Below are 17,648 nucleotides of genomic sequence, written 5' to 3' on the forward strand. Positions count from 1 at the left end.
AGGTTTCATGGAAGGTGGAAGCAATATTTTGGTGGATTTTGAGTTAGCATGAAGATAACGAGTTGAACGAGGTAGAATGGCAAAGTGATGCACATGCACAATGAAACATGCTCGATGTCAAATCAAAGTCAACAACCGCTTAGAGTATGATGAAAAATATTATTTGATAGAAATATTTGATGAATGAATGTGATATGAAATTAAAATAGAGTATGAATATACTAATATAAAATCTTTATTTATTAATTTTATTTATTTATCACAATTCACTTTTAAATGTTTTCAGATGTGTCAACAGCAAACAAAAATGCATGTCAATTCATAAGAGTGGAACGACGCAGAACACACATCGCATGTGGGAGGCAGGTATCTCCGTGCAGCCGAATCCCGACACTATAACAGCAGTGCCAGGCACTTTACCGTTTCATGATAATGATGATGATGATGATGATGATGATGATAGCGCTGATGATGATGATAGCACTGATGATAATGGTGATGATAGCACTGATGATGACGATGATGTTACGATGAATAATGCACGTACGAAGTTTATAACTTATAAGCTCTTTCAATGTTTCCACCTCGTTGTTCATTATTGCAAACATTTCATTACATAAGGGATAGACTAACAATTATTTATTTACTTAGTAGTAAGTTTGTATGGGCGTGTGTGAATGTGTACAAGTGTGAATGCCTGCGTGCGTGTGTGAATGCGTGTATATATGTGTGTGTGTATGAATGTGTGTGAGATTATAGATTTCTGCAAGTAATTGTTTTGTTAAGTTATTAGCTGTGTTTTTCTTTTCATCAGTAATTTATAGTTGTTTTTTGATGATGGAAAGGATAAAATTCTTCTTATTTTCCACATTTTTTGTCTAACAACAATTACAACACAGCACAGCACTGCACATATTCATTGATATGTTCGTACATCGTCTCGTCCTTTAATCAGATCATCTGGAATGTTTTTCGCTGCTCTACTCTTCAAGCTCTGCTTGAACATTTATAGACACTGTCCAGCTGAACATGCAAAAAGTTTTTATTTGCAGAGATAACAACCAATGTAAATTCATGGGTTGTTTTGTTTTTGTCTATTAACGGATATGTGGATGGATATTTTGATATTTATTGGATGATATTTACGGGATGGATTTCAATAAAAAAAAAATCAAAAATAATTATAAATATTGCTTCGAAAAATAAAAATAAGACAATAATCAAAAAAATTAAATTTCGAAGTTGAATATAAGTGATGAACCGAAAGAAGGAAAAATACTATCGTCTTGCATTGAACTCACACTCGTGAAAACATCGCCTGGCTGCCAGGCAGCAAAAAAAAACAACAACATTTATGATCTTATCAGATCCAAAGTTCTATTCTTCATATAAAACAAAAATGATTTTATTAGCAGAATCATTGTTTTTAGAAAAATAATTGACATTCATTCATACATTGATATTCATCCAAACAACATGGTTTACATCTCCAAATAAGTTTGTTATCGCAATCATTCATAACTTCGGCAACGCTTGCTCTTGAAAATATTGTTGTACCCGATCAAGAAGTCATGTCTCTTGTTTTTTTTTCCTTCACGATCAGCTGGTTCAAGAGGCGCTTGTCTGAAACTCAACAACAAACTCTGCCCGGTTACGGTGCAATGATTTACCTACACGTGCACACAGAAACCGCGTTCATTCCAAACCAATAAGTACGTACATCGGGTCGTGTTTGTGTCCTACATAATCTTTTTGGTAGTTACACTTTTGTGGACAATTTAATGTTTTATAACAATAAACATCCCAAAACATCAATTGAAAAATCACTCAACAGGCTTTATAAAAACCAAACTGTATTTCTGAATAAAAGTTATTGAAGCTGAGTAGTTTTGCTCGAGTAACTTTAACAGAAAACAATGTTCGATTCATCAAAGTGCTTAAGAACAACAAGAAAACAACTGCATCGATATCTAAGTACGTTACTTCGTTAACGTCAAAGTTTTTTTTCTAAACACGACGTAAATTGTTTTGATGTAAAGAAATATTTGCCCAATAACAAATGGAGAACGTTGTTTGGCTGGAGCTCTAACAATTTCACTCCACTCAAATAGAAGACAACTTCAAAAAGCCTACAAGGAATAACACAACCAGCCACACTAGAAAGAAAATATTAGAACAAACAAACAAACAAACATGTAAACAGACAAACACAAATACAAACACAAACAAACAAAAAGCTAGTCCAACTCTTAGTGCAAGGATTGAAATGCAGATATGAAAATACATTACAAAATTGTAACCATTTACTTAATTACTTAAGAGCCGATATAATCTCTTTCTGCACATCAAAACTTCCCACATGTACTTCACATGGCTGGGTGTCGGCCCGGAACGTTCCCCTAAAATTCGTTGTCGGTCCACGAAGCTAAAAAGTGCGAGAAGCACAGTTGCGATGGATTGCTTGTAAAGAAGTAAACAATTTGTACTTGCTCCAAATGTTTTGTTTCTGTACACACTAATTTTGAAGTTAGATATATATCTACAATTATATGAATGAATGATTGACTCAGATTTCGAAAACAGCATATTTCCACCTAATATAAATTTATTAATAAAAATAATTATTTTACATATAAGCATAAGTATGCCGTATATTAAATTTAAAAAATCTTTTCAGGTCAAATTTTTATATTAAAAATTTTCTTATTGAAATTTGTTTTTTTTTTACAAAATTATTTTCGGTTAAAGGGGCTAGCCATTAAGAAACAGTCTTTCTTGCTCGCTATTTAAATAGTTAATTACACTTAGGTCTGAAGGAGAAATTTTTTAAAACGCCAACACTTTCGAATGTGTCTCTATAAAGAGATATAAAAACTGCCACTGTAAATTCATTAACAAGAATTGATTTGATTGTGAGTGTCAGCGATATTCAATTATTTATTTTTCGATCATTTTAAGAACTTTCTTTCGAGAAAATGAGGCAAAATGAGTGTTTCAGTATATGCTTTTTATTGTTTGCTATTGAACCTAAGGGTTTGGTAATAAATTTAACTCAAAGAAACTTCAATACTTTTATATGTGTGTGTGTATGTGTGCATATATAAGTAAATTAAAATATATTAAATAAAAAGTGTGTGGGTTTTTTATGTTGCGTGTGTTTACATTTGTGTGCTTGTATTCAAATATTATTCATACATTTATTAACGTACACAAATACACAAAAATATATACATATGCATAAGTATATTGAATACTGGTATATAGGATGAACATTTATAGAAGAAATTGCATGGATGGATAATGAAATATGGCAAGCAATGGATGAAATGTAGGATGCTTATTGATGCTTTATGACTGGTTATAAGTGCGATGTTTGGCGCTGAGTACATTAATATGGATAAATAAACAAATAATTACCTACTACAATTATATTAATGTGGATTGGATATATATGCGATCATTCTGCAAGTGTTATGGTTATAACGCATATATAAGTGTCTATATATATATATATATATATATACATATATATATATATATATATATATATATATATAACATATGAATAAAATTATATATTTTGGTGTTTGTGCGTGTGTGTGTTAATATGTTGTATATTTCTGACAATCTTTCATTAGAGCTTCGTTGAAATTTAGCGTTTAGGTATATAATTGATCGTACAATATAAAAAAAAACATATAATAACATTGTTCGTTGTTAATCAATTTTAATAATAATTTTTAAATGCAATACGTATGATAAAAATTGATTTTAAAATTTATTCATCTGAAATTGTAGAATAACTAACATTGAAACATTGTTCTGTTATTAAGTTATATAAAAAAATTACGATTGAAAACTTGTATAGCCGGGATGTGGAATGAGATGAAAAGTTATTTCTTGTTATCATTCATTGTTTGTATGATTGTCTAACAACTTCTTATAAATTTGTAACAGTTTCAAAGCAACATTTAGGAATTTTTTCAATTCACCGTACATTTCGAAAGTTCGACTATTCTCACAAAGTTTGAATAATTTTCTAAAATGGTATAAAATGTCCTTGTAATGGTATAAAAACATTTTGTTTTTTTTTAGTTATTTTAATCTATAGAAAAACTTTTCATTTAAAACCGTTTCCATCGTTTAACTGAATGCTGGATAACATATTTTTTATGACGAGTCTGTTGTATCCTGAAAAAAACATCTAACCAGGTGCTTAGGTAAATATGAAAGCGTTATGAAAACCTCGAAATCATACGTTGAATATTCTAAAGACAAATTGACAACATCGACATTTTCAACAAATACAACAACAAAGTCTCCAGAAAAAAAATTTTTAGCGGCTGCAAATGGAGCGACTGCCAGCTCTGCTTATTCTGCGACTTCTAATCACGCCGACACTAACAGTTCTTCAGTCGCAACGGCAGTCACACTTGACGACAACTACTACCTTGATCGCATGAAAGAAATACTCGTCGTTCATTCTATGGCACGTCCACCAAGTGACATGACTGAATTGGCCGATGGTTTGTTCATGGGCAACCAAAAGCATGCAGATGATCACGACTTGTTGAAAAGATATCGCATAACGCACGTTGTAAACTGCGCGGGAAACAGCAAGTTAGCAATCACCAACCCCAGTTATCCATTTTTTAAGCAGCAGTCCAAAGACAGTGCTCGTAACCGTTATCGATCCCAACAACCTTTTATACAACAAAATGATCATTCCCAAAATTATGATTACGATGACAGCCTCAGCGAATCCAGTTGCTTGCAACAAATTCAAGATTTCATCCATACAAACATCTATCCAGACAACGTTGGCGTTTCCGACTGTTTAATACTGGGAGCTTCAGACAACGAAGATTACAACATATCTGCACATTTCATGCGAGCCATAGAATTTTTAGATCAATCCGAGAAAGAAGGAGGAAGAGCCCTGGTTCACTGCAACCTGGGTGTCAACAGGAGTGGAGCAATTGTTGCTGCCTTCCTCATGAATCGCTACAAAATGAATCTTCTCAGAACAATTGATTATTTGAAGAGAAAAAGAACGGTAGTGTTAAGTAATCGAGGGTTTAGAAAACAGTTAGTAAAATTTGCCAGAGCGAACAACTTTCTAGATAAAGTTGCACCAAATGCGGGTACTTTAAAACAATTAGACTCAATTTATGATAATTTTAACCAATCAAAAATTAACGAGGAACGATTGTTCAGTCAATACATATCAAACACAAATGACGATAGAACTCTCGGTTGTGCCAAAAATCTCCGTTTCGGAAGCGTAAAAGAATACGATATAGAAAATGTTGCCAACGAAACATTTTCAGCAAACAAGAATAAGTTCATTTTTCTTAAAAATAAATTTCAAAATGCAATTTCGCCGCCTGACAAGTTTTGGTCATTGCCAAGATCACTCGCCAAACATGTTAAGAGTAAGTTTGAGCCAAAAATAGTACCAAAACTACCGGAAAAAAACAAAACAAAACCAGTTGTTAACAATTATCCTATACTGAAAATGAACCAAACAGTTTTAACACCTGTTTATGAGTACTCTGATGAATGTGACGAACTGGACGAACGAAGTGAAAATGATCATGTTAACGTTGAGTTGTATAATCAAACTGCAGAAAATAAAACATATGCATGCACAACACTTCCCCGCGGGAAAAAACAGTTAGAAAAAACTTATTCGCCTAGTGATTTAAATTTACCAACCCAAAATAATAACACTTCTAAATTTCGTGAACACTACAAGGGAATATTTTCGGTATTTCAAAATTACAAGCGACCACAATTTTTTCAAAAACGATGGACGTCTTTCAACAACATCTCCACCATTCCTCCGTCTCCATCCACCGTTAGTTTGGTTGAATGCTTCGAAGCCTCAGTGACCACGTCCACTATGCGACCGTTAAAGATATCGGCCAGCGTAGAAAGTAACATGCAACTAACTGGTAACAATGAAGAAAGTAATTATGACGATCGTGAAAATTTTATATTGGAGGAAAACGGCAATGATGAAAGCGATCAATTCAGCTACTCTAACCTATCTAACTAGCAACCACAAACAAATCTATAAAAAATTCGCTTTTGATAGTTTGATAGATTAACTAAAAATAATAACCGGTAGATTGTTTTGAAAATCGTTTGACGTGCAACCATTACAAAGACGACTCTCCGGAGATGAACTGTACTTGTTTATTCAGGCTGGAGTTAGCGTTCATCTGGATGATAGCATTGATGGCTCATGATGTTTATACAACGAACAATCAATCTACGATGCACAACATCTAGTAGATTAATTCAAAGAAATAATTTTGTCATCATCTGAAAATGTATACAAATTACGTCGAGTGGATGGCTTTTGATAAAAGTTTTGTGTATGTTTATTAATATAATAATTTAAATAAATTATATTTCGCAAATAATTTGCTGAGATGCAGCATTTGTTCATAAGCACTGGTACGTAAGGTACCATCAGATCGAACCTGCAGCATCCAAATGATTTATAACTCGTTCCTGATATCATCTACCTTTTAAATATGAATGATATAAAAACTACAACATTTTTTGATAAGCTTTTTCAACTAGCATATCAGCATGCATTTATTTCATTTCGGTTTCTATTTCTCACTGCTGCAACCTATGCGAGCGCACTTTAAATCGTGGAGTTTCAAAATACTGCCTTCTTATTGATAAGATGCCTTTAAGATTATATGTAATACATGTGGGATGGCTATTATACGAATGATGTTTTAAATGAGTGGTGTTTTAAAGTTTTGGAGGTTAAAAAATTATTTTTAAAATGAGAGCCACACTCATTCAAACAGTAGTAATTTATACTGTTGTTGTTGAATTCCATTCCATTTGACATAGCTGTGAACTTTGCAAAATTTACTTAGGCTGTGTTGTATCGAGATTTTTTTTTCTATCGTATAATGTATATAAATAATCCAAAGTTTGTATCGGCAATTTTTTTAGCTCTATCCCTTCAGTGTGATTTGAAATTAATAATTTTCAAAAAGTTTTTTAAAATTTATTTTATCTTATTGACGATATTAGATTATTTAACTGTTAATTAAATGTAGAAGATTTCAAATTGTGTGTGTGTGCCTGTGTTTGTGTGCTTGTGTGTGTGTGCCTGTGTGTGTGTCGTGTGTGTGTTCATGTGTGTGTGTCAAAGCTCTTTCGAAATTAATTTAATGTAATCATCATACATAAATAACGTTGTTAATATTACTTTTAAAATAAATACGATAGAAAAATAAACGTAGGAAAATTCTAATCATATTTCCACAACAAAGATATTTAATATTTCATCAGTCTTAGGTTCACAAATTTTTTTTTCATTTGTCCGCGTTTCGATTTTAATTCTTTTCAAATTTCACGCTTCGTAAATAAAGAACAAAAATGAGTAATGCATATCAAATAAATTAACAATATATTAAATAAATTCAAAATAAATAGATCTATTCATGCCCCACTTGTTCTTCAGGGTTCATAAAATTTAGTAAACTTTTAAAGGCTAAAAGAAATGATTTTTTTTCCGTAGATATATTTGTGAAATACTTTGTCGCACTAATCATAGCTAACAATTCCTTCCTAGCCGTTTTATCCTAAATAAATAAGATATAAAAGATAAATTGCATTATATTTTTATATACATTTCTGTGTAACGAAATGATGATTAACAATGTACAATGGGTTATTAGCCGAATGACGTTTCTAAAGGAAAAATACGGCGAAATAAAACTGATGTAAATAATAATTTATTTAAATTTATGTAGATTTAACTTATGGTTGATTTTATTGATTTAAGGAAGTGATATGATTTATGAGTGATATCTAACATGTGATGAATGAGTATAACTTTGTCTAGTCTAGACTTTAAATGAGACAGCAATATTAATGTGCAAATCATGAATATTAGTTTAAAATTTTTTGGACCCGGAACAGTATACAAACATTTGTTTGTGTAAATGTTAAATTTATATATTTACCAGTTTCCAAATTTGTCAATTCACTTATACCTATATAATTATTCTATCATTCACAATATTCCTAGACGATTAAAACTATTTATTGTCATCGGCATATAAAATACAAAGACAAATCGACGATGCTATGGGCTGACGATTCACAAATATGATGAATTGAAATAAACCGAAAATAAATCCCTGAGACTTTCTTCAGCTCAGAGTCAGAGGCGTCGTATCGTTGCCTATTTCCCAGACAATTTTTAAACCGTAAATTAATATACCACATACGTACCACGAAGACCATAAAAAATTAATTTTTTAAGAGCCACAAAGTCAAAAGAATTTTAGTTAAATCAATAACAATGCCTAACGTAAACAGATCCGTCATTCATATTCATAAAAACACGCTGCGTGAGCTCGGGGCGTTAACTAGTTCTACGAGCAAGAAATTCTGAAACCATACTAATTACAAGATAGAATGTTAAAACGTTTGACAAAAGGTATCATTCTGAAGCTCAACAACTTTTAGAGAATCTTTACAAAACGAAAACAGCAGGAAAATTATAGTTATTGTTTCGAACAAAATTTTATTTCCGACTTGAAGTGACGGCAATAAACAACTTTGTTCCAAATATTTCAAAAGCTCTCTAGAAACGAGTCCTTCACAAAAATTTAGATTTAATTTCTGAAATAATAATAATTAATTTTTGAAAACTGTTGCCTCGTACCAACAGGATAATTTTTGTCTTGGATTGGTAAAGCTTAAGCCAACTTCTTGCCCTTTAACCATAGACTTCACTCAAGCAAGCATCCAAACGATTTACTAGAGTTTGAAACATAGACGAGGGTCCAATCACGATCTAAGTCAAAGGCAGCACTAACATCTACAAATTCCATAAAGATGAGTTATTGGCATTCATGTTTATATACAGAACCAACATAAAATCCAGAAGAGCTGTCTCAGTAGAAGGATCAGTCAATTAATCAATCAACTAGATAGTAAAGCGCCAATGCCGCAATGATCAACAGCGCTCTTCAGTGAATTTTACAAAAAGAGGTGTTTAGAGATCAGCTCTGAACTTCGCAAGTGATGGAGAAACAGTTAGACAAGGAGGTAGAGACTTTCAGAGGAAAGGGCCTGAAAAAGCACACGCTGATTTGGCATAAACGTGTTTAACACGAGTTGAGAAAAGTGATGATGTTGTTTGTAATCAGATTGAAATGATGGCAACAGATAAGTATGCTTCAAGTGCTTCAAAAGCTCTCTAGAAATCAATTTTAACAATAATTAAGAGATAAAGAAAAGATTTTACACTGGTCTGCAACTATTCAAGTCATCTCTATCCAGATCATGTTTCTTCAGCAGTGGAAAAAACGTCTAGTCTAAAACTTAAGTTGAGTAAAATAGTTAGGAATTTGAAGAATAGGCCTATAAGTTTTTTTTAAAAAAGTGAGTCGGCAAACAGTTCAAAGAGCAACTGGCTGAGAGAGAATGCAAAACCGCTTTTAATCTCTTATCTTCTGTCAACCCGGAAGAGTCGAAAAGGAGCATTCATCTCACATTCTAAGTTCAGTGAGAATAGAAAAACCAGCTTCACTTGTTAGTTATCTAACTTTTTCAATATTTTTATTCAAAAACTCTTAAACCATGTGCTGTTAGATCTGGCGATCGTCTTGATACATCAAATAAATTATCTCCAGACAACAACTATACAACATTCAATGTTCCTAATTAACAAAATAATTTTATTTTTACAAAATTCTTTTTTAGCTAGCTGTCATGGATATATATATCCATATATGTATATCTATGGTAGCTGCTCCTGAAGTTTGCGCTTAAATTTTTTTTAGATAGCCTAATGTTTATTTTGGCTCTTTCATTAACAAAACTAGCAGCGCGAACTTTTTTGTTGTGATCAGAAGACGGAAACTGCTTTTTTTTAAATTTCCTAACAACGAAATAAAAAGTAATAATCACCTAATAACTTGAAGAATGTATCCGAGATTCACCCGGGGTCATATAAAGTCTGCAAAATCTGAAGGAGAGATAACGCTCGACAGTTTTTTACACGAACTTGGTTTGTGGAGGAAAATGATTCCAAAAGATGGCAGCTGCCTCTTTCGCATTGCATCGGAAAAGGTTATTTAACTTTCGCCGCTAGAGTTTTTTGGGCAATTTTTGTACTTGTTTGAATCGATTCAATTAAAACGTAGTAAATGATTTCCCATTTAAAATTTAATTTTTATTTAATTTAAAAATTAAACTACTTAGCTTTTTGACACGCAAATTTTGTATGATTTGGTCAATGAATTGTACATCAGTTACCACATGTCTATGTCTATGAAGGTAAACATAGTTTTTAAAACTGTTTCACACTTTAATTGATGATGAAATTTATTAGGTTTTATTCTCATGCTTAACTAAAGCTTTGAATTTGAATATATATAATTTTCCTGAGAGAGCTCATCTACTAATTAAAAATTTAAGAACAAAAGTAAAACTAACCTAATAGTTAATGTTAATCATTATTGACTTTTAAGTATTAACATTAACTGTTAATGTATTTCTTAGATTAGTCAATTAATAGTAAATTCTAAATAGAAATAAAAGTCCAAAATTCTTTTCAAATTTGAATTTGAATATGGTAAGTGCAACAGCAACCATTAAAAATCCATTTGCACTCAATTGATTAATTTCTCAATTATGATGAAGATTTTGAAGGTAATGAAATAAGCTGAAAAGGATTCAGGTGGTAAAGACATCATGACACTGAAATGAGATAACCATAAAGTAAAAACATGTAAAACTCCTATGACATTATGCTAGCTGTTGAGACACTAATGCACAGTGTATACTGTTTTTTGAAGTAATTATGATGAGTTTGTTAGTTCATAAGCTGGTAAAGAATAGCTGCCACCACAAATCTAACTGTTGACTACCACGCTGCCCATGATGTATAATATGGTGATATTAAATACATGAAACGACTGAACCAATTATTTGCAATATCATTAACAGTGAAAAGCTTTTGTTTTCTAATTTAATTTAAACTTATAATTGTTTTAGAAATTATTTAGAAAATATAAATAGGTGACTTATTTGCATTTAGTTTGGTGCAATGGCATGAGCATGATTCAAGTTATTTATTTGGCTTAGTAACATGCTAAATAACTGGGAAACACGTTGTTGTTAGGTTGAAGTTATACTCATATAGTGTATTTTTCATCATTTGAATAAGGATGGCAAGCCATTCTCTAAACATGAGTATAAAAGTTTTGGGGCTGGGACTAAATATAATTATATTATCAACAAAAATTCACAACTTTATATCAGTCAAAAGATAATTAATGTTTATGAAATTAACTTGGGAATTTTTATTTTTCTCTATATATCATCGTTTAATTTTAATAGAACTTGAGTGAGAAGTGATAAATTTTTGTTTTATTTAAATCATAGCTTTTAACAAATTTACATCATGTCACGACTATAAGCTACAAAGAAAATTATGGTTACAGTATAAAATTGTTGAGTAGTGTGAACATTTTTGTCATTCTCATTGATCATCATCAATTTACAATGATTTTCAATAGGAAAATGTTCAAAACGATGACTTCAACTTTTTGCTTCAGTATCTATCATTAATCATGAAGTTTGTATTTTCGTCTGTTGCTGATACTTCATTTTATTTTATTGATTTGTTTATCTTTTTTGATGATTTACAGAAAAGATATTAGCATATTCTGGTCACTGAGCACTAATATGAAGCTCGCTACATTCAACAATTTCTCAGAAAAGGTTAAATAATATACACCTTTTTAAAAAATTTGTCATGTTTCAATACATATGAATATTTTTTCTTTTATTGATCATCACAATCACCTGACTTCAACATTTAAAATTGAAACCTGTTCAACTATTGTATCTTTTGACTAGCACTAATGAGAGATTTTGCTTTTGAATTCTCTTATTCTTCATGCTAGCCTAGGTCTAATGGTATGCCTAGTTTTGTTTTCAGAACTTCATATCTGTCCCTAGTTTATGTTCTTCAATCAAACACTTCTGACCCACGTTTAGATCAGATCATGGCTTACAATTTTTGTATTTCACTCTTGATTTATGTATCTTTTTCATGTCCACTATATAACATTCTACTAACAACTCTCTTCTCAAACTCATATTCCCTGCCAGCTATATTAATTGCAATGATCTGTTAAAGCAAGTTTTAAGTTGAATAAATTTGGAGTTATAATTATTAAACTGGTACCTCGCAGATAATATTATGCACAGTTGATGACAAACATTTTGACTTGGTTTATCCTCTAGAGTATGTGGCTTCCAATGCACTTTGCCAATGTTAGTTCATCAACATTGCTACTTCATTATCTCTCATATAAACTACTTTTCTAATTTTTTTCTGAAATGCATTTTATATTAGTTGTTAATGAGTTAAATTCAGTAGTTGGAATATTTATGATGATATATATATATATATATATATATATATATATATATAAATTAATGGTTGACATGACATTTATCGCTAATTTTAAGATTGTGTGTGAAAAAATTCTTTGAAAACAATTTTACTGAAACCTCTTTTGAAACCTTGTCAGCTGTGGTATATGAAATTCTGTACGAGAATGTGTTTGGAGTGACTGATTGCATGGGCAAGTCAAGGGAGATGATGAAAAAAGAGCCAATAACGCCAAAGACTCCATTCATGTAGGGGCAATAATTTTTTAATTTCATCTCATATTGATTTTAATTTTTCATATGTTTAAAAATTTTATAAAGTTCACCATAAAATTCATATGTTTATAAATTTTATGGTGCTGATATTTATTTATTAATTTAATCTGATATCATATTTTTTTTTGCTTTTTCACAGCCCAGTTGGTCACTTTTTCCCAAATTCACCATTTGATATGAATGGCAATTATGTTAGATTTGTTTTATTTAATTTTTTTTAATACTTTATATTTTTGCTTCAGTTGCTTAAAATGTCTTTAAATCATTTGGAAAATAATTTTGAGATGTTTAACTTGATGCTCCTACTTGGGACAACTATGGGCTTTTCATGATATCCATGAGCTGTGCATTGATGTTGGAGTATCAGATGATGTGATGTTTGTTAATCATTTATTGGCACATGTACGATTTAGTGCAGGTGTAAGTTTGTGTGTGTGTATATGGAAATATAAGTGCTGTGTTTTTTGATTTTTTCACTAGTTTCTAGGTTTATAAATCTTTATTTCAGTTTTTTTTTATTTAATTATTTTCAAGTTATTTATGGCATTTTTATTGATTTTTTGATCTTTTTGATTTTTATTTTAGCCATGTTATCTCTTCATGATCATAAACAATTTTAATGTCTCTGCTTTAAACAATTTGTCATTTTTAAAATACTTGCTCTGTTGGGAGAAAAAAAATTACCTAAATGCTGAAAGTTACCATAAGTAAAAGAACAAGGCCTGAATAGAGGCAATATCAACAGTCTTGGCTAAGACTTTAGCATAAAGTCAAGGATGAGTGAATTGTACCTAACTAGAAGTTGAAGATTAAAGCACAATGGGAAGGATGATCTGGTTTTGAGGGTGTGAATTGGAGGAACTGATGGGGAATGCCAAGAAACATAGCCTAACATAACTGAATGCTAAGGAACTTTACTTCAGATATGCGGATGGCCCAGTGAAAGATGTTTAACAATGGCATTCATTGCCAACCTGGTTTAACGCATTAATGTTTTCAAATTAAATTATAATTTTGCAAGTAGGAAGTTTCGGTAAAAATCGTGTAGTCAGCTTGTAGTTGAAACGAGAAGGTTGTTTATTGTCAGAAGTTGGATTGATGTGAATATTAAAAACAAAGGGAATTCCTTTAGATAGGTTGAAGAGGGGTGGAGAATATTTGGATGAATCTATCAACATTCAATTATGTTTCTATTATATTCTTATTTGTCATTTATAAATCCTGCATGTTTTCTAATAATGTCCTTAGGTAAGAACAGCTTTTCCATACAAAGTGGCCAAGTCTCTGGCTGTTGATATTCTGAGGAATGTGGAATATGATGCTTGGTTGGAATCAAAAAGGGGTTATTGTTTGTTAATTTTTTTCAAAACTTTCTTTAGTTTTACTTTTTACCGCTTTTTCTACTTTCAATAATTTATAAAATTGTAAAAGTAATTCAAGTAGTTATTGTTGTCACTGTCTTTACTACAGCTCGAAACTACAGTTTCTATTCTCATTTTGATAAAAATGTGCCTGTTCCTGGTGACAAATGTCAAGTAAGATTTGATATTTGTAATTAAATTAATTTAAAATTTAATTGCACACAGCATTGATTCTTATCATATGCGTGTGATCCATTAGTTGGGTTGATATGTTTAAGCAAAATGATTGTATTTGGGCTTGGTGCAATTTGACTAACTTATCATATTGTACACCAATAGCAAAATTTAGATTTATAAAGTATTAGCTGTTAAATCATGATATGTTTGTGGAATTCATATATTTTAATGGGAATTGGGATAAGTGATGTTTAAATGATTAGAAAATATGTTGTGACAAACAGCTCCAATACTCATAAGTTAGAAGAAAAAAGTTTAAATCTGGTGCATATAAAGTTGTTGAACACTACCTGGAACGTACTTGAAATTTGTGATAATGTCAAACTAAATTTCTCAAAAAACAAACTATGTGTAATCATCGTTGATTACCGTTTATAATAGTAGTTATATTCTGAGTTTGTTGTCCTGATGCATTTCTTCAAACGGTTATGATGATATATGCATGAATTATATTTTCAGGTGATCCTGCCAAATCACAAGGATGTATCTTTTGATGCTCACATTCAAGAGGTTCAACATGATAAAAATCGTGTGGTTGTCTTTGTTGAGGGTCTTGGAGAAAAGTAATTTAATTTTCATTAATTTTGTTCTTGATGCTCATAGAATAATATATCATCTTTTTAATTTGACTATAACTGAAAATTCTAATGAAGAGTAGCCACTCAGCATCAAGTAGTCACACCTTAAACTATGGTGCAATATTTTTGTTAGCCAAATATTTACATTTGGTTAACTAAAAACATAACTAAATGATGCTGAAATAACGTAGGGGTCTCCAAGTTTATGCTGTAACTGTTTAGAATGACAAATTTATAGAATGAGTTCAATAAGTTTAGCAAAACTATTTTTTTTCTTCATCTGGAATTTAAGTAAGTGTATTATAGTATGCCTTTAATATCAGTAGAAATCTAATTAGACTTTGGGAAACTTATAAAAATCTGTCAACAAAATCATTGAAATTTTGCTAGCCAATGTTTGTTTTTATATTAAAAAAATTTCTAATACGTTTGAAAAATATTCTTGCAGACATGTTGTCCCATCTGAGTCAGTTAAACTCATCTCTAAATCAAGCCACTTTGGTATCAATATTATGTTTTTGGACTAGTTTGATATTTACATTGCTTTTTATCTCTGATTAAACATGTTGATGCAATCATATAATAATGAAAATAAGTAAAGAATAGACAAGAATATTTAAATAATCATACTTCTATTCTATACAGCAAGTGAGACAACACCATGTGCACAATTTTTATTTATGTTTCATTGTTTGTCAGTCCTAAACTGTCAGTTGAATAATGATTTTCAAATGAATATATACTAAAAATATGTTAATTTAAATTTACCATTAAGTAAATTTTTATAATTGTTCGTTTTCAAGATTTCTTCTGGAGGAAGAGGAATAAAAAGAAGGTTTATTTATCCTATTAGTGATTTTTATGTATTTTTCACATTTTTTAATTGACCTTGAAAAAATTGTTCATGTTATATTAGTTAATCAAGTAATCAATTCTTTCAGAATTTTGACAGCTGTTTGAAAAACATGTCTTGTAACAATGACAACAACTTGAATCAAGCCAAGTCGAGTGCTGTTAAAAACAATAACAACGCTAATAGCGTCAACAACAGTTTTATTAACACGAACAACTCAGGCATTAGTAACAACTGCAACAACAACAGCTCGATCTATTCACATTCATCAAGGATCAATTCTGTTGGACCATCAATGCAATATAATGCACATGACGGGTCTTTTCAAGTTTTTTATTTGATCATTCAAATTCATTTCATTACTATTTTATAACAATTGCTCATTTAGATTATGCATTATAAATGGTTTAGGACTTATGTTTTAATTTATAAGCACATTATCCATAACTTATGTGTCAGGTCGGATTATCGATGCTAATTTAGAATATTTTCGTTTTTGATGTTATTTAATTTTTATGGGATTACATAAAATTTAAATATTTTTTACTTGTTACATGCAATTTTCCACACCACAACTTGCATCTTTTCAAATATAATGCAGTGGTATTAATCAATCATTGGACCTCATCTCTCGTTTTTATAATTCTTGTATTGCCAGTTCATACAACCAGAGCAGATATGCTGCAGGAAAGGATGCTTCCATGGATTGCAAGCAGAAGTTCAAGACGTTAGTTAGGCCAGCTTATCAAATTTTACGAAATTTACCATTTGAGTTTTTGAACATTATAAATTACGATTAAATGAAATGATTTCAATAAAGTGCCAACTTAACGTTAATACATTAAAAGCAAGCGTATGGTTAGTCTTCTTGTGCTATAAGTTTTTAATGTAGTACAATCAATGTATTCAGAGGATTGTATGGAAATTCAAAGAGAGAAGTAAGAAATGGTTCACAATTTGGATGTTGGATCAAAGCAGGAATTTGAAGGTGATAACATTGCAAGAGCAGTGGAAAAATTGGAAACATCATAAGAGGAAAATGATTGGAAGCAATTGAAATTGAGCGTTTTGCTCTGTACTACAGAAAATTATTGGTATCAGCTGGAACCAAAAATGAAAGAGAAAGTCAGAAGAAACCATTCTTTAATAAGAATAGAGTAGATACAAAAAGAGTGATGAAAGAAAACTGAGATATGCTGGATTGCAGGCAGGATTAAACTGCACTAAAATGAGGAAGAGAAAATGTCAAAGATGAATTGAAAACCCTGCTAAAAAATGGATAAATGACATCACAGAGTAAACTTGAGGCGAGAACGGATGTTGAAATCAAGAAATTGATCAAAGTTAAAAAAGAATTTCTGAAATTGACAAAAAATGGATGCAATCGGATTTAATAAAGGAATTGATGGGGATAATTATTAATTGATTTGTTGATTGATTGATTTGTTGATTGATTAATTGATTGATTGATTTGTTAATTAACTGGTTAAGATTCTTAGCAAAATCTTAACAAATATGAACACAGAATGAAGGATCGAAGCTACAGTGAAGGTCATTACAGACCTGAGTACCCTTACGAGAATGGCGATGTTTCTGTAGATGGCGTGCACATGGACGTTGTACACATGGAGGGTGATGTGGACATGACAGGATATGATGATCCTTCCCTGGTGATTCAGCTACTTCTTATTTATTTTCTGAATGACCTTTCCTTCTTGGAATCATGTTGAAACTCAACAGATTTGTTTGTGTTTTAAAGATGATTTTCTGTTTAATGTAATTATATAGTTAGTTAAAATAAATAAGCCACAAAAATTATGAATTTGACTTATAAATGAATAAATCTGTCTGATTCATCTGAAGTTTAATTGTTTTATGTTTTAACTT

At 30.9% G+C, this 17,648-nt stretch overlaps 2 protein-coding genes across 2 annotated transcripts; both read left to right on the top strand.

Moving 5' to 3' along the window:
* Positions 1-4,507: 4,507 nt before the first annotated feature.
* On the top strand, positions 4,508-5,101 carry HELRODRAFT_70673 (hypothetical protein; the record flags this gene model as incomplete). Its single annotated transcript, XM_009032904.1, has 2 exons — positions 4,508-4,673; positions 4,866-5,101. Coding segments are annotated over 2 exons (402 nt in total), but the record flags the coding sequence as incomplete, so codon positions are not given.
* Positions 5,102-15,873: 10,772 nt separating this feature from the next.
* On the top strand, positions 15,874-17,491 carry HELRODRAFT_166072 (hypothetical protein; the record flags this gene model as incomplete). Its single annotated transcript, XM_009033100.1, has 3 exons — positions 15,874-16,079; positions 16,363-16,488; positions 17,287-17,491. The coding sequence occupies 3 exons, from the start codon at positions 15,874-15,876 to the stop codon at positions 17,489-17,491; spliced, it is 537 nt and encodes a 178-aa protein (XP_009031348.1).
* Between the last annotated feature and the right edge of the window lie 157 nt (positions 17,492-17,648).

Source organism: Helobdella robusta (genome assembly GCF_000326865.2).
Source record: "Helobdella robusta unplaced genomic scaffold HELROscaffold_9, whole genome shotgun sequence".
Lineage (NCBI taxonomy): Eukaryota > Metazoa > Annelida > Clitellata > Rhynchobdellida > Glossiphoniidae > Helobdella > Helobdella robusta.